At 34.7% G+C, this 24644-nt stretch overlaps 4 protein-coding genes and 1 long non-coding RNA gene across 7 annotated transcripts; 3 read left to right on the forward strand and 2 right to left on the reverse strand.

Annotated features, from left to right (window-relative positions):
* Positions 1-1192: 1192 nt before the first annotated feature.
* LOC116113148 lies at positions 1193-2688 on the forward strand. The gene is made up of 3 exons (XR_004125377.1): positions 1193-1302; positions 1468-1731; positions 2556-2688. It is a non-coding gene; the product is annotated as an uncharacterized LOC116113148 (long non-coding RNA).
* LOC116113146 (monooxygenase 2-like) lies at positions 2235-4596 on the reverse strand. 2 transcript variants are annotated; one of them, XM_031399298.1, is made up of 6 exons: positions 4297-4596; positions 3986-4132; positions 3811-3876; positions 3572-3734; positions 3253-3481; positions 2235-2947 (listed from the first exon to the last, which is right to left on the reverse strand). In XM_031399298.1, the coding sequence occupies exons 1-6, from the start codon at positions 4539-4541 to the stop codon at positions 2424-2426; spliced, it is 1374 nt and encodes a 457-aa protein (XP_031255158.1). In that variant the 5' UTR covers positions 4542-4596; the 3' UTR covers positions 2235-2423. The 2 variants fall into 2 exon arrangements, with proteins under 2 accessions (XP_031255158.1, XP_031255159.1); XM_031399299.1 differs by lacking the exon at positions 4297-4596 and having other exon boundaries at positions 2236-2947; positions 3811-3884; positions 3986-4126.
* A 3094-nt stretch (positions 4597-7690) lies between these two features.
* LOC116113130 lies at positions 7691-12072 on the forward strand. The gene is made up of 7 exons (XM_031399275.1): positions 7691-7941; positions 9548-9636; positions 9745-9820; positions 10210-10259; positions 10347-10682; positions 11026-11064; positions 11497-12072. The coding sequence occupies exons 1-7, from the start codon at positions 7782-7784 to the stop codon at positions 11671-11673; spliced, it is 927 nt and encodes a 308-aa protein (XP_031255135.1). The 5' UTR covers positions 7691-7781; the 3' UTR covers positions 11674-12072.
* A 2450-nt stretch (positions 12073-14522) lies between these two features.
* On the forward strand, positions 14523-14891 carry LOC116113120 (glycine-rich protein 5-like). The gene has a single exon (XM_031399268.1). The coding sequence runs from the start codon at positions 14523-14525 to the stop codon at positions 14889-14891; it is 369 nt and encodes a 122-aa protein (XP_031255128.1).
* Positions 14892-19037: 4146 nt separating this feature from the next.
* LOC116113115 (putative glycerol-3-phosphate transporter 4) lies at positions 19038-23371 on the reverse strand. 2 transcript variants are annotated; one of them, XM_031399261.1, is made up of 4 exons: positions 23238-23371; positions 21985-23010; positions 20614-21159; positions 19038-19431 (listed from the first exon to the last, which is right to left on the reverse strand). In XM_031399261.1, exons 2-4 carry the CDS (start codon positions 23006-23008, stop codon positions 19394-19396), a joined length of 1608 nt encoding a protein of 535 aa, XP_031255121.1. In that variant the 5' UTR covers positions 23009-23010; positions 23238-23371; the 3' UTR covers positions 19038-19393. The 2 variants fall into 2 exon arrangements, with proteins under 2 accessions (XP_031255121.1, XP_031255120.1); XM_031399260.1 differs by having other exon boundaries at positions 21985-23371.
* Positions 23372-24644: the final 1273 nt, after the last annotated feature.

The following is a 24644-nucleotide window of genomic DNA, read 5'->3' on the forward strand; positions in this document are numbered from 1 at the left end:
GCTCTTCTCCAACCACGGTATTTTTTTTTCTTTTTTTAAATTTATCTTAATTCGTCCTTTTTATCGAAGCAATCGATTGCATTGGAAAACTTATTAGTTTTTGTTTATCGGATTTGATAGACTTGAGGGCGGCTTGTAGCTTTATATGTTTTTAGGGTTTAGGGTTTTATTGAGTAATATGTTGAAGATATTTTTGCAGGAGAATTAACATTTTTCTGACAGTTTTTTATATACACCCTTGTTCTTTGCCATTCTAGCTACAAACTTCAGGGGAACACATTTGCTTATTTGTTCAATTTTTCAGTTGATTTGATTTGATTGCTTGAAATTGTTTTCATCAAGTCATTCATTACTTTTTCCTATCTGTTTTCCCTTTTTGTTTGTTTGAAGGCAGGAAGTGAATTCTGTTTCACTTTAGGTTGTAAATTTTTAATAATTATAAGGGACTTTTAGAAGAAAGTGAACTTGGTATGTGTTTATATTGCACGCCGTAGTTTATGTTTTAAATAAAGGCGATGTCTTGTACTGTTGGCAGAATCAAGGACGTGAAGCTTAATATATGGTTGAGATGGTTGCTGTTGGTTCATGAATGGTTTGCTAACAAACTTGAAGCTGGAAGATTCTGATCCAACAAGGATCTGGTGAGTCAAAAACTGACAAGATGGAGGAAAAGAATTCAAATACAGATTTTTCTTTTGTGTCGATGAGGTCATCATCTTGTAGGGAAAAATGAACTATTGATGATTTATTTGTATTGTAAAATTTTTTAATACACTAGCTTATGTATTTTTTGATAGATTGATGTAACTTCCAGTCTGACTCATGAACAGTTTTATAGTTTTGAAATGCTGAATAAAGCTCTCTTTTTCTTGCAGAAAATGATCAGTTATATATGCCTGTAGCCTTTCAGTTATAATTTTTCTTAGTTCATACATTTCTATTAAAATCTGATGCCCTAAAGATTTTTGGTTGATAGGAAATAGAGTTGTTGTATTTCATTTAGCATAGAGCAAACTCATGTGCCATCAGTTGTGGCAAGTAAATTGGCTCAAGTCTAACTCAGTATAGAGTGACAGGTTTGTTTTTGTGGAGATTTTCTGGGTAGTTAACTGATAACTTGTTTTACAATGTAGCAGACCCTGCGGTCACTTAAGTGGTTCCTGTAGGGTTCAGGTATTGGAGCAACACCATTTTTGCAGGTGGTTGGTTTTTTTCTTGATATTGCGGAGCTGAAGATCAGTAGGCACCTACTAATGGCTCTATCTCGCTGACTTCTCTGGTCAGAATAGACAAGAGCTTCAGGTAATGTCTCTGGTTTTCCTTTATGTTAAATTTATCATGGCATGGCAGCAATACTTATAAATAGTTTGACTCTTCAAGGGACTATTAAGCTTTATAAACTCATCCATTGTGTAGCATATGATTTTCTAGATATAGTTATGAGTTTCATTAACCTCTCCTATGTAGGTGTCTTTTTACTAGCTGATTATTGGTACAAGCCATTGCTTCCCACTGTATGATGAAAGTCTAGGGGTCAGCATGGGTAGTGGGTAGAACCGAAACCTGCGGGTAGAACCGGAACCGGAACCGGAACTGGAACCTACCTGGAACAGACACTGTGTGGGTAGGTTATGGTTCCATTTTATTGGAACCGAAACTATGCGGTTCTGGTTCCAATTCCTACAAGTTTCGGAACCGAAACCTAGGAAAAGAACCTGAAGGCTGAAGCAGGTACCTGTCTTGGAACCTGTTTGTGTTTTTGTTTTGATTGAGAAATTTTATGTGAATTGTGATGAATTTGATTGAATTCAAGTGTTGCCTAGAGATTAGAGCATTTATGAGTCACATTGAACACAAATGAATGAGTAATCAAAAGTTGAAAACTACTAAATATAGGTTTTCTTAATTTGTTAAGGGTGTATTAGTGAACTTTTAAGATATTTTTGTCATTTTCTAAACTAATAGGGGGTAATTGATTTTTTACAGAGTACCCGGGTAAGGAACGGGAACCTGCATTTCAGGTTCCAGTTCCTTGAATTTAAGAACCGGAACCTACATTTCAGGTTTTGGTTCTTTTTTTTTTTTTGGAACCAGCACTGTACTTTCCAGGTTTCAGTTTCCCCGAAAAATGCAGGGTACCCAGAACCACTTACTCCTAGATGAAACTAGTGAGTTAGAGAGCATCAAGTACCGGACTCTACTATTATGCTGTTAATATTTCACACTTGTAAAGATTATTATATGTAGTGTTGATGAACGTATAAAGACAGTATTATATGTTGTGTTGTTGAATATATAAAGGTCTTTATGCAGTGGAATACAAAGAAAAAAACTGCTTTCCAAAAGGGTTCCACTAGCTAATACTGTTGGTAAATAAATGTCTGAAGTCTTCCCTGAAAAGTACAGCTTGTGGACCTGAAATCTTAACCATTTATGCCTTCCATTAGAGGTTCACAATCAAAATTTGTATGGTCCAACACTGGTCCAAGTCTGACTACCTTTGGTATGATAATTTTGTTCCTAACAGAACACACAACTGGGTTTTCCCATTGCAGAAGTGATCCAACAAGATTTGCACGTATGGTCAATGGAAAGATACGAGGCCATCTTTCACTTTCATATGATCTGAGAGCATCTTCCACGGATGCAGATGTACACTTGGTTGTATTTGCAAGTTTTTTTGCAAGAACTACTGCATCCTCCAGTGCACAACAAGCGCCTTGCCCTAGATTTGGAGTCATTGGGTGCCAGGCATCTCCTACCAGCACAACTCTTCCTCTTGAAGCAGGAGGGCTTATTGATGGCCACAACCAACGGTCTACAAGGGGAGTTCTGATTATTGTCTCATCTGGGGTAAGATCTATAATGTCCAACAGCTCCACTGGCCAGTTCCTGACTAGGTCTTTAGCTTGCTTCTTCAACATAATTGGATCAGTAATTTTCAGACCTGCAATGAGAGACGTCTTAGATTGTTAAAACAATTTAGTAGAACTAGAAAGTTTGTGCGATGTAGCAATAGGTTCTGAAGATAATGCAGTAACTTTGAGTTACTTTTATCTAATACATACTACTAGAAACCACATTACGATATTGAAGTCAGAGGGATCAATAAATTTAATTGTTTCATATATTTGATTTCATATAGCATTATTTTAGGCAAAGATAATGGATTAGAGGATGTAAGAATGACTTGTTAATGTTTTGCACTAGATGAATGAATTCAGATTAACTCATACAGAGCAAGTGCAAGACCTGGAGATGGGTTGTTGAAGCAGATAAACCAGTAAACTTTTGTAGGAGAAACAGGAACATATCCGGCACGCAATCCTCTTCCATAGATGTAATTAACTTTTGGTTCAAATGGCTGCCCACTGGGATAATATGCGAGCCCACGGTAAGCACAATGACCTACATAATTAGGCTCAGAGAATCCCATCCACTTAGCTATAGGAGAACGAATCCCATCGCACCCAATAACTATCTGTAGAAACATGACAAGAACTCAAATTAGAGATCAAGATATTCTGAACAATAAAATTTAACCGGGAAATTGACATAATATCTATGTAACCTTTGCATGTAATTGAGTCCCGTTCACTAGCTCCAAAAGAGTGCCGCCGTTTGCACATGTTTCTATCTTAGCCAGTTTTGAAGAAAAATGGACCGACTCTGGAGGCAGTTGATTGGCAAGAGTCTCCAAAAGAATTCTCCTTTCCACCGCTCGGACCTCTTGGCTGCACCACTGATGGAACAATTAAAGATAATATAAATGATTGGGACAGTATATAGGATGATCACTTCATGGATTACCTTTCATCTTCATCTTTGAACTTGAAGGAACGCATCTCCCTTCCATCTTCGGACTTTATTGCCATCCTGCACCGCTGATCCCAGAACTCGGTGGTAATAAATGATGCATTAAGAGAAGAAGAAGGTAATTTTATATATCTTAGTTCAAGAAGTCTATGAGGGAAACAAGATATACCCTTGAATTTCTAGGAATTGGCTCCTGAGGTCACTTCCAACTCCGATTGCATCTAAAACACGCCATCCATTCTTGAAAAGGGTGAGAGAAGTTCCTCCAGTTCGAAGTGAATCTGCTTGCTCAAGCACCAATGACCCAACTCCAAGCCTAATGATTTAGAATTCGCCAATTAAGCATTGCAAATAATTATTTCAAGGAAGAAAGATTAAAGCATGGCAATTCCATAATTTCTTTCACTTCAAACAAATGGCCATACAAAAGTTAGCTCAGATTAAGCAACGTTTTATTTAATGGTTATTATGTAATCTGACCTTTGTAGAGATACTGCAGTAGCAAGTCCAGCAATCCCAGCACCGACAATGACAATATCCTCTTTCCTAACATCCCCTTCAGCTTTAGTGCTTGATACATGAATTGGTTTGGTTCTGGTTCTGGTTCGAAAATTAAACCACGAATAGCTTTGCGAAAAGTGAAGCGCTCTATTATGAAGATGAGATGAAGAAGAAGGTAAAAGAGAAAAGTTCAAGAACGGAGGAGATGAAGAGGCCACGGCCATTGATGCTTTGTAATGACTATGCAGATTTTGTGACGATATTATTTCTCAGGGGATACCCAGATTACCCACGAAATTAGTGGTGGACATAAAACGGTAAAATTCAACCGGATTTTTAATTTTACCCGCGAAAAAGGCTTTGATGCGCAACGTCTTTTAAGTTTGGGCCAAAAGCCCAAAAAGGCCTTCACACAAGTGGACAATCAAATAAGTTAATGGAAATAATTTTAACCTCCATTAATTTTACCAGTAACCCCATTATATATATATATATATATATATATATATATAAAAGGTATCCCCACTTACATTAGAGTCTATCTAATCCTTAGGATTGTGAAACATTCTATAAGCCCAATAGACCAAGGTAATTGCACAAATGTAATAGGTATCTCTCATGTGACTTGAACACAATACATTTTGGGTATAGCTAACCCAAGTGGCTAAAGGGTTTGCCATCTGGCCACAACTAATTGTGAATAAGCGTTCCATCTTGTATCTCTTGATGTTTAGAAATTCCAAAATCTTGAACAGTTTCCTAGAATAGTATCGTTCCTTCCCAGAACGGCTTGAATAATTCTGAGAATGGGCGTTCATTGAGGTTGTTCTTGTTTGCTTTGAAGTTTCCGCAACCTTGACTTAAGCTCAAAAAATTATAAGTGCAAATCTTGATTTTAGCTTAGAATGAGCATTCTTCTCATGGAACGGGAATACCTCTCATCGAACATGCATTCCTCTTCACATCACAAAGAGTGTCAAGATTCCAAAGCTATGAATGAGATGATAGAACAAAGTCGTTCATGTGGAATGGGATGAAAGAATGGTCCTTCTTCTTGGTCATTCCTTCTTAGATCACAAATGATGTCCAACTCGCAGATGTGTGTTATCCTTTTTGGATAAGTCTTCAGATGTTTGGAACGACTTGCTGGAACGTTCATTCCTTCTTTACTTAAGTTTCAACTCAACTAGATGCTTGCTTTGTTTTGGGTAGAACCATGAACGATGTCATGAAACGAGATCGTTTCAAATTGGAACGACTTGATTGAGGATTACTTTCCGAAAATATTGAATGGATAAATTTTTTTTACAAGGTATACTAGTAATATTTTTTTAAAGGTAAAGAGCAAATTGTCCTTTATTTGTAGTTTTATTTTATGAGTAAGAGCTAGTTTCGGCTTTTACCATATTTTACTTGTAATTTTCTGAAAAAAAATTCAAAAACTTACAAGTATTGGAGTGATACCATTAACCCCCCAAGATTTATTTGGTTCCTTGGGTTTTAAAATTTGCAAAGCCAACAAAAAAAAAAAAAAAAAAAAGCCTTCATTTTCGTATTGCTTTATAATTTTGAGGGTTAGGAAGATATCAGCTGTTGGAAGTCTAATATATGCTCAAGTCTGCATTAGACTTACATTGTTTTTGTAGTTGCAATGTTAGGAAGATATAAAAACAATCAAGGTTTATATCATTGGAGAGCAGCAAAGCAGGTAATGAGGTATCTTCAAGGGGCTAAAAATTTTGTGCTTACATATAGACGATCTGACATTTGAAGGCTGTTAGATATTCAGACTCAAATTTCATTAGTTGTGTTGATTCTCGGAAATCAACATCTAAATATGGTGCTATATCTTGGAAAAGTGTCAAACAATCTTTTATTCCCACTTCTACCATGGAACCTAAGTTTATTTTCAGTTTTGAGGCTACTACATAGGATATATGGTGAGAAATTTCATTCATAAGCTTGGAGTTGTTGAGTCTATCTCTAGGCCGATAAGATTGTATTGTGACAATTCAACTGCTGTGTTTTTTGCTAAGAACAATAAGAGTAAAAGTCGAAGTAAACTTAACAATAAAAGAGCACGTTAAAACCAAAGAAATGCTTATTAAATACATACATACTGATTAAATGATTGTAAATCCTCTGACAAAATTCATATACAATTTTTTTTTTCACAAACCCGCACAACACCATATCCAACAACAATCCCACAATACCCGTTTTTGAAAAAGAAATCTCAAATGCTCCGGCCACTGAAAATCCACAAAACATAAACTCGAAAACCAAAAACCCACAAAACATAACATTCAACAAAAAAAATTGTGTACGAGAAGAGATAGAGGTTGTCGGTGTCACAGTCACAGTCGCAAGTTGGCTAGCTGTGAAGCTGCCTCTAGCTGCAAGCTTGGTTGGTGGCGCCACAACTAACCCAACTCTTGGCTAGAGGTTGCAACGTCGCCAGTCCAACTTGCGGGTTGTGCTGGCATCGCGACTTCTAGCGTACTAAGCGTAGAAGAAGAGACATGGGAAGAAAATAGAAGAAAAAGAAAAGGAAAAGGAAAAGGAAAGGGAAAGGAAAGGAAAGGAAAGGAAAAGGAGAAAAGAAAGAATGGAAGGGAAAAGAAAAAGAAAGTGAATGATGAGTTTTATTATTCATATAAAATCTATCTTATAAAAATTTACATGTGAAGTATAAGGTTTAAAAATGAATGGAATAACAAATATACAAAGTTTGATTTTGTATTTTTACTATTTATTTCTTATCGCATCATTTTGCATGAATATTTTTGTAAAAATATTTTGTATAATATTATTGTTTATTGAAATATGAAAAAAGAAAGAGGAAGTGAAAAGGAGAGAAGAAAGAAAGGAGAAGAGAATTTTTTTTTTTTTTTTAATTTGGTAAAAAATTATATTGCCCATAGATCAAGGTTTCTTTGGATTGATCCAAGGGTTATGATTTTTTTTCATGTGCGAACCTATTCAATTGTCCTTGTTTCTATTGAATATGATGGGTTCATATATTTTTATCTCACAAAATTACGTGATTACCCTTCCTTTCTTTGAGTGTGTTGACTTAAGGGAAATTGGTTTTCATTTTTCTAGTTAATACTTTGTTATCTCTGAGGGGGTTTTTCAATAGTCAATACTTTGGTTTTAACAAATTAGAGTTATAATTTTGGTTTAATTATTTATTATCGTCTTCCAACTATGGGATTTTCATAAATAAATTTGGCTGGGCTTGAGTGGGGTTACATATAGCCCAGACTCTTGAAAATTGACATTCTGTTGGGAAATTAGGTACATCTTCTAAGTTAGATACTGACCCAAAATAAACATAGTCAATATTTTGCTTACGTGGCAATAAAAGTACATTGCTACATACAGCTCCAGTGTTTTGATTCAGAATTAGTTCATAACGAAACAAAAGACAGAGTAAATACTTTAGCTTCGTGACACAGAAAATGGAGAGCAATAGCAATAGTATGGCGGTGACCAATCAGAGAAAGGCTTTTCAAGGAATTCGAATGGACAATCCGTTTACTTTCAAAGTGTTTCAAATTTTTACTGGCTTTGGCATCGGTTGTGGTGTTGGAATCGGATATGGTAGCCCTATAAATCTTGGTACAATCCCAATTACTCAAACTCTAAATATGTGCAATATTTAAGTTTCTGTATCTGAATCTTGTTTTTGTTTGAAAGAATGACTTGGGAGGTTTATTTAAGCCCAAGAGTGGAGAAACCCATCAACAATCTCTTGCTAAGAAACCATGTATGCATCATTTTCTGTCACTTTGTTTTTAGTTACTTATTTGTTATAGCCTATATCTATCAAAATTCTTGAGTTATTTTGAAATTGATTTTTTATGTGCTATTGCGTTTGGTTAGTGTAAATTTTGTTCGAGTATTATAGCTTAATATTTCATTATTCCAAGTGATGCCGAGAAGAAGGGAACAGGGCAAGGTTATAATACTACTATTGATGAATTGGCAATAGTGTCAATGACGAAACCTTGAAATTGAGTCGATTTTTCAATTATGTTAACACTTGAAGGTTGGGTAACCCGGCAAATGATGCTTTTGTAAATTCAATTTCTTTCTTAAACACAATGAACATATTAAGTTAGCGAGAGACATTGAACTTTATGTCATATGGAGTTTTATAATCAGGCATAATAAGTTTGAATAGTTTGCAAACTAGTAGATATCTACAGCAATGAGAATGGTCCAAGTTAGCAGTCCTTCTTGGTCATCCCTAATTTCGTATGTTACTGTTGCCAAGATAGTAATTCACCATTGATTCATTATTCATCTATTGAGCTGGTCCAAGGATTTCCTTTTGTTGTCCTTCCTACTTGCAAAATATTTTCATGGTTGTACATTAGGCTATAGAACGGGTTAATGATAGTAGGCAACCATGTCTGCTGTTGTGATCTTAAGCAATGTTTCTTATTGCAATCGTCTTGTTCCTCTGGTGCTTTTGGCAATTTTTCTTGCTGCAAATAGCGAAACTGATGTAATCTGGTTAAATTATCATTTTACTTGCTTCTTAAATTTGGATCATTTCCAGCCATGTGCACTACATTTCAAATTTGGATAATCTATCATTTTTCGTGCTTCTTGGCTCTCCTATTTTTTATTTTTTTTCTCCGTTAGATTGGCATGTATCCTTCAATTGTAGAATTATTTATTTACTAGCACTCATGTTTTAATTTAGTGAGATATATATATTTCCCATATGGATTGAGTTTACATCTTTAGAGTTTAAATCTTCAATGTGGTCTGGTCCATACTGTATCTTTTTTAAATCCTTTCTTATACATTTTCCTAGTTTCTTTTAATGTTAAGGGAAGCTTAACTTGTGCCCCATAAGGTCACTAAAAGCAAAAATTTTGATTATAGCTATCAATTTGTTTACAAGGAAATAAAGAAATGCATTTTTTGATATATTGATATAATCAAACTTGGGCACTTTATGGTGTTAACATATGCTCTTAACATTTTAACATGTACTTCATGCTATTAATGTATATGCTCTTTGGTCACATATTAAGACATTATATGATTATATGCATTTAATGTACTGATATTGCATGGTGTTAGGTGAATTAATCTGTTCTTTCTTTCTTAAAAAAGTGATATAGTTGAGCAGGATTTTACCAATTCTGACGTCTACATTGGTAGGTGATAGTTTACTAACGTACAAAGTATTATTTATATTGTGTTCCAGGTGCAATTCCAATGGTGAACCAAGTTATGAGTGCAACAAGAGGAGCAACTGGTGCTTTTTCTGGTGTCAGCAGACAAGTAAATGATGCTGTAAGTAATTTATATGTGCTTTTGCTTCTTTTGTTATTATTTCTTTTTTTCACTATTTTGGTTATTTAATGTGAAAAGTCCACTTATTTATCATTTCTCATGCTTCAGCTAAGGAAGGTGGGCGCTAAGAACATTCAAGCAGGCATTGGATGTGGAGTTGGATTTGGCCATGGTTTTGGAGTCGGTATGTCATTTACTTAATGTTTTAAAGAAATAAATACTCTTAAGTTAATATACTAACATGTAGAGACTTACTTTATATATTCCCTGTAAAATATAATGGTTATTTGTCCATTGCAAATTCATTTCATGCTTCGAGGTTGCTGCTAATGAAGGATGGATAATATATAAAATCTTCATAGGGATAGCTTACAAAAGAAGAGGGGGAAAAACATTATTTTGGTGGTTTTTCCCCCTTCTCCTTTTTTTTTTTTTCTTTTTTTCTTTTTCTTGATGTGAAGAAACTGTCACCACAATACCAGTACCTCCTTATTCACCCTCATTAATGCTCCATCAATCATAGAAATAAACAGTCTATTTATTTGATGGCTAAATTTGGTCTTTGCATGGTAGGCCTTGCTGTGAAGCCTAGTGCAATACATCAAGTTCAATCCTGTCTTGTGGTATGTATCATTTTATCTTGTGACATATATATTAACTGTTACAGTTTTTTATTCTTGCCTCTGAAATTTGGAATGTAAATCTAATAGCAAGCAGTGACAAATTTGGCGATGAAGTTTGGAATGTCTCCCAATCTGTCTGTTGGTCAAGGTGTCCTCCCAATGTCTTTGCAAAGTGGCATGGGATTGACAAATGAACCATCAAATCAAAACCCAATGGGAGATATAATGCAGTTGAGTGGTAAAATTCCAGAGCCCACCTCTGTGCTTCCCGGCTACGGAAATATGGATAAAGGGTCAACATTTGAAAAGATAGCATATGAAAGTACTCCAGTTGACACATCTTTTGGCAGAACCGAAAAAGTTCTCAGTAGTTTTCTACAAAATCCAGTTTTAAAGGAAGAGCGCACTGACATAAATGAAGTGGTATGTATAGTTGTATAAATCTGTTGCTCTGCTTGCTTAGTAGTTTTCAGTTGGTTATTTTTCTGTCTATCAAATAAGTGTAGTTGCTAGTTGTAATCAGTTAATATTGCCATTGTACCAATGGTTTAAAGAGTGCTCAAAGTGTATATTTACATTTTATGGGTTGTCTCTGTACAACTGTACCAACTGGAATCCTTGACAAAGCTCTCCTTGGTCTAGAATTTTTCCATAATATCTTAAATATTGTGGAAGTTGGTCATAAGCTTGATTGTTGGTGTATTTGTTTTGTATGTCACGCCTGAATGTGCAAACAGGTTCTGACTTGTTGATTTTACTTTTGTAGACAAGGCGTTTGCGTTCTGAAAACAACTTGCTTCAGATGGTAATGTTTTACATTCTCAAGTACTTTTTAACTGATGTTCAAATCAATTTAATGGGATGATGTTATTGTTCCCTTGGAGAATTTTGATTATTCATTGGAGGAACTCCATAAAATGCTAGCAAAAAGCAGTTTTCATGTGATCTCAAGTTTCAGAAGTTGTAGTTTGTCCATGGATTTTTTTATTCCCTTACAGTATTAACCCAGTTTAGTAATTAAGTGTCATTGGAGCTGCTAATCTTTGCTTTAATGAATTTGTTATTGACCATATGACAAGTTGCTGAGTTTTGTTACTTGGCTATCTGCTCTGCTCTTTTTTCCAGAGCAGCTTTTCTCAACATGCATAATTTTTATGATCTGCCTAACCAATAAAACGTTGCTCATCTTTTGGTTCATTTAACTTCTACTTCACCAAAAAAGTTCCCATGTTTCCAGGTATTGAAACATCAGCAAGTCATTGAGGAACTTATGCAGGAGAATGAAAAGCTACGTGAAATCCTTGTAAAAGACTTGAAAATACCTCCAAGCAACCTCCAAGCTAGTTACTCCAGTAGAAATAAACCTACATGTACTGATTGTTTCGAGTGCCGAAGAAAACAAAGAAAAAGATAGATGCACAGTTCAATAAATTGAAAGAAGAGACTCCAGTAAAGCGCCACACCACAAGAATCTTAACTGATGCCCCTTTTGGCCAAGGTGTTTTGAACCTTTGGTTGGATTCAAAACTTTACTCTGTAGCCAGCAGGATCATTTTCATGGTTTGCCGGTGGTATTGATAACGAAACTAATTTAGTATAAGACAAACTAGTGAAGATGATTAATATACAAACGGGTGCAGCCGAAAATCATTCGAGGAAGTAATGTAACATTTTATTTTGAGTTTCCGTGTAAAGCAAAGAAGAGTGAATTTTGACGGACTTTAATTTTCAGTTTCATTCATTCATGTGAGTGTGAAGATTTGTGTTGTTTTAACTCTCATGTAGTTGATGATGTCAGGCCTTTTGTTGATCATATCATAGTACTACAATCTAATTTATTAACGCTTTTATATTCCGTCCCTATGCTCAAACCTCAAAGTCTCCATTTTAGTTACTAATCGACATGACTGATGCCTTTCATAACAAGTGAAACAATCATCTCTTTGGTCACAGAATAAAAAAAAAACAAGATAAAAAGAAAACTAAAATGATTTATTGATTAGTATATTTTCAGCGAAGGGTAAACTTACAGAAGCAAAAGAAATCTCGATTGGTAGAGATTTCTACAAATATGGCGTTGAATTGAGATGATGTTTTAGTAGAATAAGGCAAAGATAAAAAAGGGTTTTGATGATATAGAGCTTTTCTAAAAGGAATCCAATGCTTTTATGGCTCACTTTAGCAAGGGCATATCATACTACTTTACATTTCTCTTTAGACTTTACCCACAAATTGAATCAGTTCTCTACATTTTCAGCTATAAACAAGCCACCTCATCATTTCTGGATACTGCAGGACAAACTTTATGTAGAAATATAAAATACATCAATTTTATGTTAACTTTCATTAATAACCCTTTATGATGAAGACTTTTAACTTTTTAAGATGATAATTATGCTATATAATAGACGATTTGAACACATGAGATGAAATATAGATAGAATGATGTCGTTTTGGTGATGCAATTTTGTTGTCTACACTACAACTTGGGATTTCACTTGTCTGTTGTTTTTCTAACAACAATCTTTCAAAAGCTGGAAATCATGGCTAAGCGTTATTAGAGTATGATTATGTTAAAGAAAAAATTCCCAAATTTTAAAGGTCCTCTGATAATTTATTATGAAGTGGAAGTGAGTTGTACAATAAAGTTTTAAGAATCTCTTATGACCTAAAAAAAGAAAAAGAAAAATAATCTGCCTTCACTCACAAACACACAAATGTTAGTGGGGCTAACACAGCATGTGAATATCACTTTCCCAGTCCCACCACCACCCATCCCCTCCATATGCTTCCACCACTAAACAAAACCCCATTCTCCTTCACTTAGAAAAGGGCCAAAAGCTACCTGCCTCTTCATCATCTCTCTCTCCTTTTCAATTCCCTCACTTCCACATATTTTCTACTGTAACAGCTAGCACCACCTAATTTTTCCTCTTCTCCCTTTCCATCCTTCCCCACCACTACCACATTACCTTCACAAACAATTCCATCATCCATTCACAACTCCATCTACCTCTTCACCTAACCTTTTCATAGATACTAATACCTAGCATTTTATCAATATGCTTTCATTTCTCTCTTTTGTGGTCAAATGGCTCTAATGAATTTAAATCTAACTATATATATATATATATATAATTGTTGATATTGTTAATGGTTGTTGAAAAATCATGATGTGGTATAATTGATTGTAGGGAGCATAAAATGAACACTTAAAGCTCAAATACTGATCACAAAGTCTCTCTTATTAAGTCAAAATGCTACACAAAAGCTGTAACATCCAATTGAAAATCTCCAAACTATGCTCACAAATCACAGATGGACCTCTAGAAATCAACCAAAAGACGAAAACATAAAGAATACACAAATAATAATAATTATCTAAATTAATCTACACCATCGAAAAATAAAAGTTTAAAACAATAATGACACTAATGTTTCTAAACAAAGAGAACTAGAGCTACTCCTCCAAACAATGCCAACAAGGCCATGATATTTCCTCGAACAAAAGCTNTGAATATCACTTTCCCAGTCCCACCACCACCCATCCCCTCCATATGCTTCCACCACTAAACGAAACCCCATTCTCCTTCACTTAGAAAAGGGCCAAAAGCTACCTGCCTCTTCATCATCTCTCTCTCCTTTTCAATTCCCTCACTTCCACATATTTTCTACCGTAACAGTTAGCACCACCTAACTTTTCCTCTTCTCCCCCTTTCCATCCTTCCCCACCACTACCACATTACCTTCACAAACAATTCCATCATCCATTCACAACTCCATCTACCTCTTCACCTAACCTTTTCATAGATACTAATACCTAGCATTTTATCAATATGCTTTCATTTCTCTCTTTTGTGGTCAAATGGCTCTAATGAATTTAAATCTAACTATATATATATATATATATAATTGTTGATATTGTTAATGGTTGTTGAAAAATCATGATGTGGTATAATTGATTGTAGGGAGCATAAAATGAACACTTAAAGCTCAAATACTGATCACAAAGTCTCTCTTATTAAGTCAAAATGCTACACAAAAGCTGTAACATCCAATTGAAAATCTCCAAACTATGCTCACAAATCACAGATGGACCTCTAGAAATCAACCAAAAGACGAAAACATAAAGAATACACAAATAATAATAATTATCTAAATTAATCTACACCATCGAAAAATAAAAGTTTAAAACAATAATGACACTAATGTTTCTAAACAAAGAGAACTAGAGCTACTCCTCCAAACAATGCCAACAAGGCCATGATATTTCCTCGAACAAAAGCTCCGGAATTAGCCGGGGTGTCGGGCATTGTCATTCCTCCTGGTGATGGGCTTGATTCTGGTGGAGGTGGAGGAGTTGGACTCATGGATGATGTGGGCCTCATTTCTGGGGTTGGGGAAGGTGGACTCATGGATGATGTGGGGCTCGTTTCTGGGGTTGGGGAAGGTGGGCTCATGGATGATGTGGGGCTCGTTTCTGGGGTTGGGGGGCTCATTTCAGGGGATACGGGGGAGCTCGTTGGGGTCATTGAAGGAGGTGAGGAAACTGGGGGTGGAGTTGCAGGTGGAGAGGCGTTTGGTGATGGTGGCATTGATATTGTAGTTGATGGAGCTGGTGCTGGGGCTTGAGCCATGGATGAGAACGCTAGCAGAGCCAGAGAGAAGAACAACAGGAGCATGGCACGTGAGAGAGCCATGCTTGATGCTTCTTTTTTTCTTTGTTAGAGCGAGCAAGAATTGAGAAGTAAACTTGGTGAGGCGGAAAGGAGAGAGTGGAAAGGTTGATATATAGAGGAGAATGATAAATGTACGTTTAGCTGTAAGCCTGTGAGTGAATGGACCTTTTATGTTACTTGACTATGTGGTTGACACGTATTGTAGGAGAATTTAGTGCTTTTAAGTTTTATCTACTTTTTCAGAGAATTTACTGATTATATATTACGTATAATTCTATTCTACATACAGTATTATCTAAAGTTTCACCCACGTCCAATCCAAGTAGACATTTCGAAATCCAATTCAGGTAACATTTCAACTTGTATTAAATTCGTGACCAAAAAAAATTAACTTTTAATTTCATGTAGTTAATAAAAATACTATATTTAGATTTATTTTTATTTTTTTGGTTATTAATTTGGACAGAAGTCATTAAGTGAATGAAATTTATTAGAAAAACAAAATTAAAGAAACACTCTATTTTTTCAAAGATAATTACACAAATATATTAAAGTATAAACTAAAAAATAATTAATATTATTTTTTAAAAATAAGTGTCGGAGCATAGATTGGAGCGGGTTAAGTCCGGATATTGCAAGGGCGGGTCGGGTCGGGTATAAGGGGCAAAGCTGGTAGGTTTATTAGAGAACAAATGTCAAATAAAATAAAAAACATCAAATGCCGGTTCATTAAAATATGTCCATGTCCATGTCCATGTCCCCAGTTCTAGAAGGTGTTTCACTAATAATACAAGTGTCCGCACTCAGCCTCGGAAAGTCGGAAGTACGTAACTCCCAGCTAATTTTATTAAAAAAGACTTTTTTAATTGATTTTTTCGGTTTTAACTTTAGAATCGCTTATTATATTTATAATTTCTCTTTTGAATATTAAATTCTGCAAATTATTATATTTGTAATTTATTTTTAAATATTAAATTTATAAAGTATCCAATAAACTTCAAAGATTAAAAATACTTTAATCATAAAAATAAATAAATTGCGGATGAAGTTTGCTAAAACTAAAGGTTCAGTGGTAGCATTTCATGTGGAAAAGCTTATTTTGCGCACGTTGTTAAGTAATGGGCATGAGGTAATCAATAATCATGGTGTGGGTTTTGATGCTTTTGTCTTAGCTCCACCAACACCAGAATCACAAAGTACCAATACAATAATCTAGTGTTTATGTTTAAACCCATCTCAACAAATCTCTCCTTTTAATTTGGATTTTGTTTGTATAAACCTCATCATTCTTCTACACTATACATTGGAATACCCCCACACATTGAGGTGGCTTGAATTTTGTTTCACTTCCGATTAACAAAGATTTGCCGGGAGATATTAACAAGATGCTGGAATTTCTTCTGCCTGCGTGGGGATAGTCCATTTTTCTAATGGCGCTACTTGATTTAAGAGAATTATTGAGACAATTTATTTACCTAATTGATTTTGGAGTCCTACTAATGTGTTAAGTATTTTAACTAAAAATTGATCCAATAATAAAATCATTGGATTGAATCAAAATTTTGTTGCACCTTTAAATCATTATAACATCACATTCTTTTCTTTTGTTGACCATGCATAATTTTGTCAAAAAAGCCTACAAACAAATTTAGACTGAAATACATGTTCTTACCTTAGTTTTACCAAAAGTATAAGTTGCCACCCCTTGAATGCCTAAACTATACTTTCCCAATTCGTCCATTACCACTGTTACCCTTATCAAAAGGTCAAAAATAAAAAACTGGAACCTGAAAGCCTCAACCTTAAACTCTTTCTCTGCTTCTTCTTCCTCATCTACTCTTTGACTCATAATCTTTCTCCATCAGATAAGTCATAAGCTAAAAGAAAACAATGCCCAGACGCTAAATCAATACACCGCCTCCTGTAGTACACAACCTAAATCAATTTACCCTTATAGAAACCCAAAATGAATTTTGTGTGTGGTTATGGGTTTGATATTTCTGTTGTAGATGAAGGTGGATTGTTTTGTAACGAACTTTCATGGTGATATGGATCTGGCCGAATTCTGAACTGGCGCAGCCAGATTCAAGTCAGAAAACGCCGGCCGTGCAAGGCTAGACCTCGATTTGGACACAACGGCCCCAATCTGCATGACCAGATCGGGAAACGCCGACCCCGAGTCAGCCACCACGGCAATCGGGAAACTCCGACCATTAATTCTTTTTTTTTATTTTTGTTAGATTTTTTCAGTTTAAGTTTTTTAATGCAATTTAAACTGACCATTATGCCCTTCTGCCATTATATCTTTTTAACGGTGTTGCATTTTGGGTGAGTATTTATAGCTTCGGTATTCAAAGGGTACTAATTGTCTTTTTGACAATATTATGATCGGAAAAAAGCAACAAAAAAATTTATTATGCTCATAAGTCATAATAATCACATAACAATAAAATCTCTTTCGATAGGGTGACTTAAGTCACCGGCGTAAGATAGCAAAGCGCGTGTTTTTATTTGGAAGAGTCTAGAACAATTAACAGTGGACACGTGGTTGTGGGAAACATAAATACTACGTTTACAAGACATTTTACAAATATATTCGAACACACCAAATAGTAAAAGAGTGAATTTAATGAGTTTGACTTTTTATTTTATTTTTTTATTTATTTTTTATCACTACTTTTTGTATGAAAATCTTTATAAGTATAGTATTATTGTTTTGTGAGGATAAATGTCAAAGATTAGTATAGTCTTTTCAAGCCAGCCATTCGTTTTTTGTTGGCTCTTTCTAATAAAAAAGAGCAGTGTGTTGTGATAATGTTATTCCCTATCCTCTATCTCACATTTCTAAAATTTACTCACTTGTTCCTTTTTATTTATTTTTTTATTATCAAGATATTCGAATAAATTTGTGTATATTTCAATTAATCATCTTAAGTTTTGAAACTACCAGTCAGATAAGATCCTAATAATCGTCTATTAATGTCTGGAAAGACTCGAACTCAAGTAGTAGCCAAACACTAATAAGTGGTCATCTATTCGTGTTTGACCATCTATTAGTGTCTTGCGTGAACCTTTTTTTGCCTTTTACCATTAGATCACCCAAAGGGTATTTCACATTACTTAAATAATGTTATCTTATATTACTTACATTACCATATTTGGTTGTCAGGTAATATAAGATTTTAATAATCCTTTAAAACCAATAATAATAATTGTCGATTATATAGGTGATAATCTGAATACTACCATTCTTTTAAGTATTTTAAGATTACTTAATAATCTTAATTTTGTTTCAATTTTGCCCCTAACTATTAATTTTTTGGACAATGATGTCTTTGTTTTGAAAATAATTTACAAGAACATTTATGGACTATTTTATCCTTATACACAATGTTTTTAAGATATTATTACCCTTGCACTTCCACCAAATTACCCAAGACAAATGGCCGAATCTAGCCACCAACGGCAGCCGGTGACTGTTGACCACCACTATTGGACATCGATGGTCGTACACTGAGCCAACCAAATATGACCAACTCGAGCTAGCCGGAAACTTATCCTGCATTTAATCCAAATCTACGAAATCTCTTTTATCATACAAATGTACCTGAGGTGTGTTAAATTAATATAAAAACATCAAAAGGGTATTATTAATAATCTTATGCTTTCTAAGAATAATGGAGCATCTAGGCATGAACTTATTGTATTGGTCTACTGGGTAAAAGAAAAGGTGAGCTTAATTAATAATTAGCATGTTAATAACAATATGACACGTAAACTGATTAAATCATACATTACTTGTAACAATGAACTTATCTTAATTCTAAGCTAAAATATGATAGTAAAAACAAATAAAGTGGGGAATTAATTTCAATTTCAAATTACAGCAAGACATCTCATAATTCACAAAAGGATATAGCCTGTTGATTGTTCTTGTGTTGTGTTACACGTTCCTAAGTCCTCTTAGAAGCACAAAATACAACATCCGTAGCTTTTAGATTTCAAACAAAAATACCACAAAGTAAACTTAAATTATAATTTTTGTTTAAATTAAAAAAATACAAAAAAGTATAATAAACTACAAAAAGTATAATTCACGATTGTCGAATCTAACCTTAGCTGAATATGCATGTTCATCTCCAGCGTCAGTCCATAAACATGTAGACTAAGGTTGCATTAGATTCCGACTCAGTTCATCAGAATTTGGTAACCAAAAGTTTGGTGTGCTTTAGAACAAGTCTTCCACACTTTCCCACAAAAGAACCAATAAATAAACTCTACATATCATTTATTTTTCTTACAAAAAGTTGACTGAAGCTGCAAATATTAACCACGCCATCTAAAATACATTTCTTTATTTCTGTTGTTCTGCACTATTAATTTAGTACTTCAATCTGTAGCATCTGTTCTCAATCCTTCCAACTTCAATAATTTCATGAACCATACCCCTGATCATCACCTTTGGTCACTCAAAAGTGGTTGGTATGCAGCACCTGAAAAATAAAAGATAAAACCTGCATAAGTCAAGCATAATTTAACGATATACGAAATCCCTTCACCTTGGCAAGCAAAAATAAAAAGGAACGAACTGAATGATTTGATGTCATTTTGAAACTTGAATAATGATACTGATGTCAAAAGAGGTGTATTTTTAAGTATGTTACTTAGCAGAAAAAGCAAAAACATGCAACAAGTTCCGTTTCAATCCAGAGAATATCAGCATCTGCAACAAAAACTGAAACATGCAAAGATCATTTATGTGATGTTCTCTTATCTCACATTTTGAAACAATATTTTGATGCTTGTTTCAGTGGTTCACATTCTACATAACCTGACATGGCCCATGAATGAGATCCTAGAATAGGCAGAATAGATAAGAAGCTAGAACCAACATTACTTATAAATGCACTATATGTGCATTGATAAAAATATTATTCCAGGCTCACTCTTGCATCGTTGTTTTCTTTTTAACGGAAAAGATAAAAGGAAATGATCAATAGAGTTTAGTGGTACAAAATATGTATATCCTAAATATGTAACAAATAACACAATCAAAATTAACCACAAAATGATAAAACCCAGAATGAGTGTGCAAAGGTAGTTCCATAACGGAGAGGCATCTATCCCCTAGCGGAATATTTTGTTAAAAAAATCATCTTCCTTTTAAGGATGGATAGGGACAGTTTTTTTTATTCCTTGTGTCTCACCCTTCAGTTGAAGTTCAGCAGGAAACACTCTCAGAAGATATACATGAGACATTAGATAGGACCATATTCAGTGCTGAACAAACTAATTTTCAGTAATTGTTGATTAATGTGCATGGTTAATTTCCTCAACCATGAAAATAGCATAACAAATAGGTTACCACTACTTTATACTCTAGATTTGGTCCTGGCCAAGTCTTGGAGGATTCACATGTAGATATAATGAGGCATTTCAAGGGTCTGATTATGAGATATATGGGAATTAAACTGTGGGAAACTACTCAGCCTTAGACACTCAAATTAAACCAATAATACACCATTTGACATCCCTTTAGGCAAAAATCAAGATGTCAGGAAAGTTTAGAAAACAGAATCAAATAACCTTGAAGGAAAAATTGACTTGATGAATATGTGAACATCCAAGCTTAGCATCTACTTTGTTCATGTTTGTAAGATAGATCACAAAATTACCTTCAAAATTTTGCTGTCCAGTGGATGGAGTCATGGATTTGCTAGTTTTTTCATTGATTTCAGCTATGACTAGACGTGACAAAAGAAGCCCCGCAACAAGAGCACCAACCATTAGCATAACAAAAACAGAATTCCACCCTCTTTCTGAAAGGAATCCAGTAAGCAGAGGACCAAGAGCTGCACCAACTGATCCAGTACCATCAATAATGGCGGTCACTGTTGCCAGAGCCCGAGAATCACCTCTTACACTACTGTGTGTGCCAAGGTCTGCAGAGACTGCAGTAGTGATAAGTGCATATGGTCCATTTATAAATAGGCCAGCAAGCATCATAAGTAAAATGTTGAGAGTCTGTGAGACACCCCCATATGTGCGATATAAGAGCATGCATGGAATTGCAGCATACATGAAGGTGGCTGCTGTAATGGCACGAGCTTTAAGTTTATCTGATATATAACCAGCAAGGATTCCACCAACAATTCCCCCCACATCAAACAGAGTGGAGAGATTTCCAGCAGTCTTGACTGACATGTACTCTCCACCAATTTCTGTAAAAACATAGAGTTGAAGAAGATAAGGAAGCATAGGGCTTGCATAAAATGAATTCAAACAACCACAAGTCCTTAAAACAGGATATTGCTTTGCAGTATTTTAAAATTTACGGCAGGTACTAGGCTGTCTTGAAAATTGATAAAAGCTAGCAAATTAGCAACATTGGAAATAGTAAGTGCTCAATTTAAGAGTGTCTTAACAATGGAGCAATAGTAATATTATTAGAAAACACAGATACGATCCATAATGAACTTCTGATAGAGCTGCCAATTAAAAATCATACACATTCTATATCCACTAACATTATAGATGCAATTTAATATAAAGGGAGAAAATAAATTAATTACATTTTATAAATGTACAGATATGATTGCAGAAAGCAACCTTTGCTTTCAACGATGATGCTCTTTTTTGGCCATGCAATGATCAATTGAAACTTAAGAATTTAACAACTAATTTAGGCATCAGTGAAGGAGAAAAGAGACATGAGATACTTGGGCTATATATACTTCCTTATTTCTTTTCATTTATTTATTTATTTTTGTATTTTTTGTGCGTCATCCTGAATATAATCACATGATTGACATCACACAATATTAACAAAATCAATATCCAAATCTCTGACTCTGAATAAAGACCAAATTACGAAACCTCATAGCAGTCTCTTTTAATCTGGTTACCTGGAGTCCATAACTAGAACAAAGCGAACCACATTTGATCAGATTAAATATAAACAGCAAGAAGATTATAAGTAATTAAAGTTGGATTCCTTTTTCATGAAATTAAAAAGGCTAATAGATGAAAAAAATATTGGAAAATACCTGTCTGGCTTAAATAAAAGGGTAACCAGTATAAAAATGTGTAGGCCACCAGCTTTGCGAAGAAGAGGCACAATGCAAACGGTATCACACCTGGTATCAAACAAGCTTGAAGAAGGCCAACGCTTTTCCTACTCCCAGACCCTTTTCGAGAACTTATATTATTTTGCACTTCCACCTCGTTTCCTTTGATCTGGGATTCTTCATCTCTACGCACAGTCTCCGCATTTGCAACCGAACCATCTATGTAAGGAAAGCCAATATCCTCAGGATAAGCAGCCAGGAACAAGTAAACAATGATCCCACCCATCACAATAAATGCACCTGGAACTATAAAAGACCAACCCCAACCATAATCCAAAACACTGGCAGCAAGAAGAGAACCAGTAATATTCCCAACAGAAGTATGTGCATTCCAGATACCCATTATCAAACCCCTCTTCCTTTTCCCAAACCAATTCCCAATCACAGCCACAACAGAAGGCCAACCAGTGGCTTGAAATAAACCGGCAACCATTTGCATAACAAGATAGAAACCAAACAGGTGAACTTTCCAAAAGTATCCCATACCAAAAAGCCCCACAAAAATGCCACTCCCTATCATACCCGTAGTCAAAAATAACCTCAGATCCAAAGTATCTCCTAAATGCCCAGCAACATACATCCCCAATGAGTAAAAAGAAAGAAATGCAACATCAATTTCCCCCAATCTTGATGTCCCATCACTTCCATTAAATGGAGCCCAACCTTTATGATTCGATCTCTTTTGATGAACGCTCAAAAAATCTTGCTTAAGAAAGAGTTGGCCCATAGGCCAAGGGTGTTGCTGCGTCAAAGGTTCAGGATACAATACACTCTTGACAATGCTACTAGGTTTTCTTGAGGCATGATAACAAGCGTATGCTATGAAAGTAACCAGCAAAATCATGTATCTATACGTTTTTAAAGACCAATCTCTACCTCTTAATCTTCTTATAAGCAAAATCCCAGGTGGGGTTTTCCTCACTGTATCAGAATTCCCTGCCATCTCTAATAACACAAAATTTAACAACTAAACGCACAAAAAAAGATGGAAGTTTTCACCTTTCAAGCATAATCTTCATATCTCTTCGAAGAGAATGACAAAAAATGGGTTTTTGACAAAACCCCAGTTAATTATATTATCAGCAGAGCATAGCATTAATAAATCATACAATTAACGTATGAGTTATGACTGAAAAAACAGAAACCTTCATCAAAACGTTACAAAATTTTACCTATTATAAGAAATTCGGCACCAAAGTTGATGAATTGGCATCATAGAGAGACTCTTTTGTGAGTTATTTTGTATGAAAAAGAGTGAGTTTAGTTAACCTGAGAGAGAGTTTGAGGGAGAGCGAGGTTGGCGGGAGAAACGCACGAAAGGGACAAGAGTGTGTATCGAAATAGAAGACACGTGGTGAGTTTTATTGGGAGCCGAACTGGAAGCTTCTTGTGCTTAAGCGACACGCAGGCTGTGACCAGAGTTGCGCTGCGATTGATACGTGGCATGATAAAGGTGGACTGTGAATTGCATGAGTGACGGGCACAGATTTTAGATAACCGCTTTTGCGGCAATTTTTGTTTCTTGGCCCACATGCGAACTATACGCCAAATATTCAATTGGCAAACTACAGTGAATATTAATATATTTAGAGAAATAAATTAATGAATTTCTCCACATTGTTTCTTTATACTATTAAATAAAGTCTTTACTTGTAGGTTTGTAAGTAGTTAATATAAGTATATTATTAGGTATCTCTTCAATACCACTAAATTTCTTTCTTATATGAAGTATATTCGAATAATACTATACCAACAACCCTTTTTCATAAACTTTCTTTCATAACCCTGATGTGACATTTATCAATTTGTCAGTTCACAACGGGTCTCACATGAATCCTGCATGAGTCCCATTAATTAATTATAAACTAACCAATTGCGAGTTATCACGTCAGGGTTATAAGAGAAAGTTTGTGATAAATAGTTGTTGATTTAGTATTACTCAATATATTTTCATCTAGTATTCATTAATTTTTAAGTGTCTTATCATATTGTCCTTCAAAGACCTTAAGGCTTAAACCTCTTTTACAGTATTTATTTGGTATATGATTTATCACTTTTTTAGCAACTAATTTCTAATACTGTACATTATAAATTTATAAGCACAATTATTTGAACTTCTGATTCATATAAATGAATGATCTTTTTAACTTAGAGGAAATAACAATTTCCTCCTTGTGGTTTGAGAAAAATTAAGCACCCAAGGATTTTTGAAATTCACAAACACACCCAAAAAGTAGACATATGTTGATTGAATCTGAAACTTTGTTGTGAAATGACTTTAATATCCATTATCCCATTATACTTCCTTATCCTATTTTATTTACAGTAATGCTAAACTTATCGACTCAACTACCGATTTGGCATACTGACTCATGTAAATTGAATTAAATTTTGAGATTTGGGTAATTGGATAGGTGAGTCGGTATGTCAAAATCGGTCATTGGATCGGTAAGTCTAGCATTACTGTTTTATTTAAGTATAAGATTTAATTTATTATTAATTTAGTTTTTATATAATTAAGGGGCTGAAAAAGTTTGTCGTCGGCCGTTTAAAGCCTCATTGACAATTATAATTTATAT

Source organism: Pistacia vera, unplaced genomic scaffold, assembly GCF_008641045.1.
Source record: "Pistacia vera cultivar Batoury unplaced genomic scaffold, PisVer_v2 Contig673, whole genome shotgun sequence".
NCBI lineage: Eukaryota > Viridiplantae > Streptophyta > Magnoliopsida > Sapindales > Anacardiaceae > Pistacia > Pistacia vera.

Coding starts and splice junctions, on each gene's coding strand:
- LOC116113130 (XM_031399275.1), top strand. CDS start 7,782: ATGGAGAGCAATAGCAATAGTATGGCGGTGACCAATCAGAGAAAGGCT. Junction 7,942..9,547: donor TGGTAGCCCTATAAATCTTG/GTACAATCCCAA, acceptor ATTGTGTTCCAG/GTGCAATTCCAATGGTGAAC. Junction 9,821..10,209: donor TGGCCATGGTTTTGGAGTCG/GTATGTCATTTA, acceptor TTTGCATGGTAG/GCCTTGCTGTGAAGCCTAGT.
- LOC116113146 (XM_031399298.1), bottom strand. CDS start 4,541: ATGGCCGTGGCCTCTTCATCTCCTCCGTTCTTGAACTTTTCTCTTTTA. Junction 3,877..3,985: donor CAATTCCTAGAAATTCAAGG/GTATATCTTGTT, acceptor TCAGCGGTGCAG/GATGGCAATAAAGTCCGAAG. Junction 3,735..3,810: donor TTCAAAGATGAAGATGAAAG/GTAATCCATGAA, acceptor TCAGTGGTGCAG/CCAAGAGGTCCGAGCGGTGG.
- LOC116113120 (XM_031399268.1), top strand. CDS start 14,523: ATGATATTTCCTCGAACAAAAGCTCCGGAATTAGCCGGGGTGTCGGGC.
- LOC116113115 (XM_031399261.1), bottom strand. CDS start 23,008: ATGGCAGGGAATTCTGATACAGTGAGGAAAACCCCACCTGGGATTTTG. Junction 21,160..21,984: donor CTTTTATTTAAGCCAGACAG/GTATTTTCCAAT, acceptor ATGTTTTTACAG/AAATTGGTGGAGAGTACATG. Junction 19,432..20,613: donor TGGACAGCAAAATTTTGAAG/GTAATTTTGTGA, acceptor TTTATTTTTCAG/GTGCTGCATACCAACCACTT.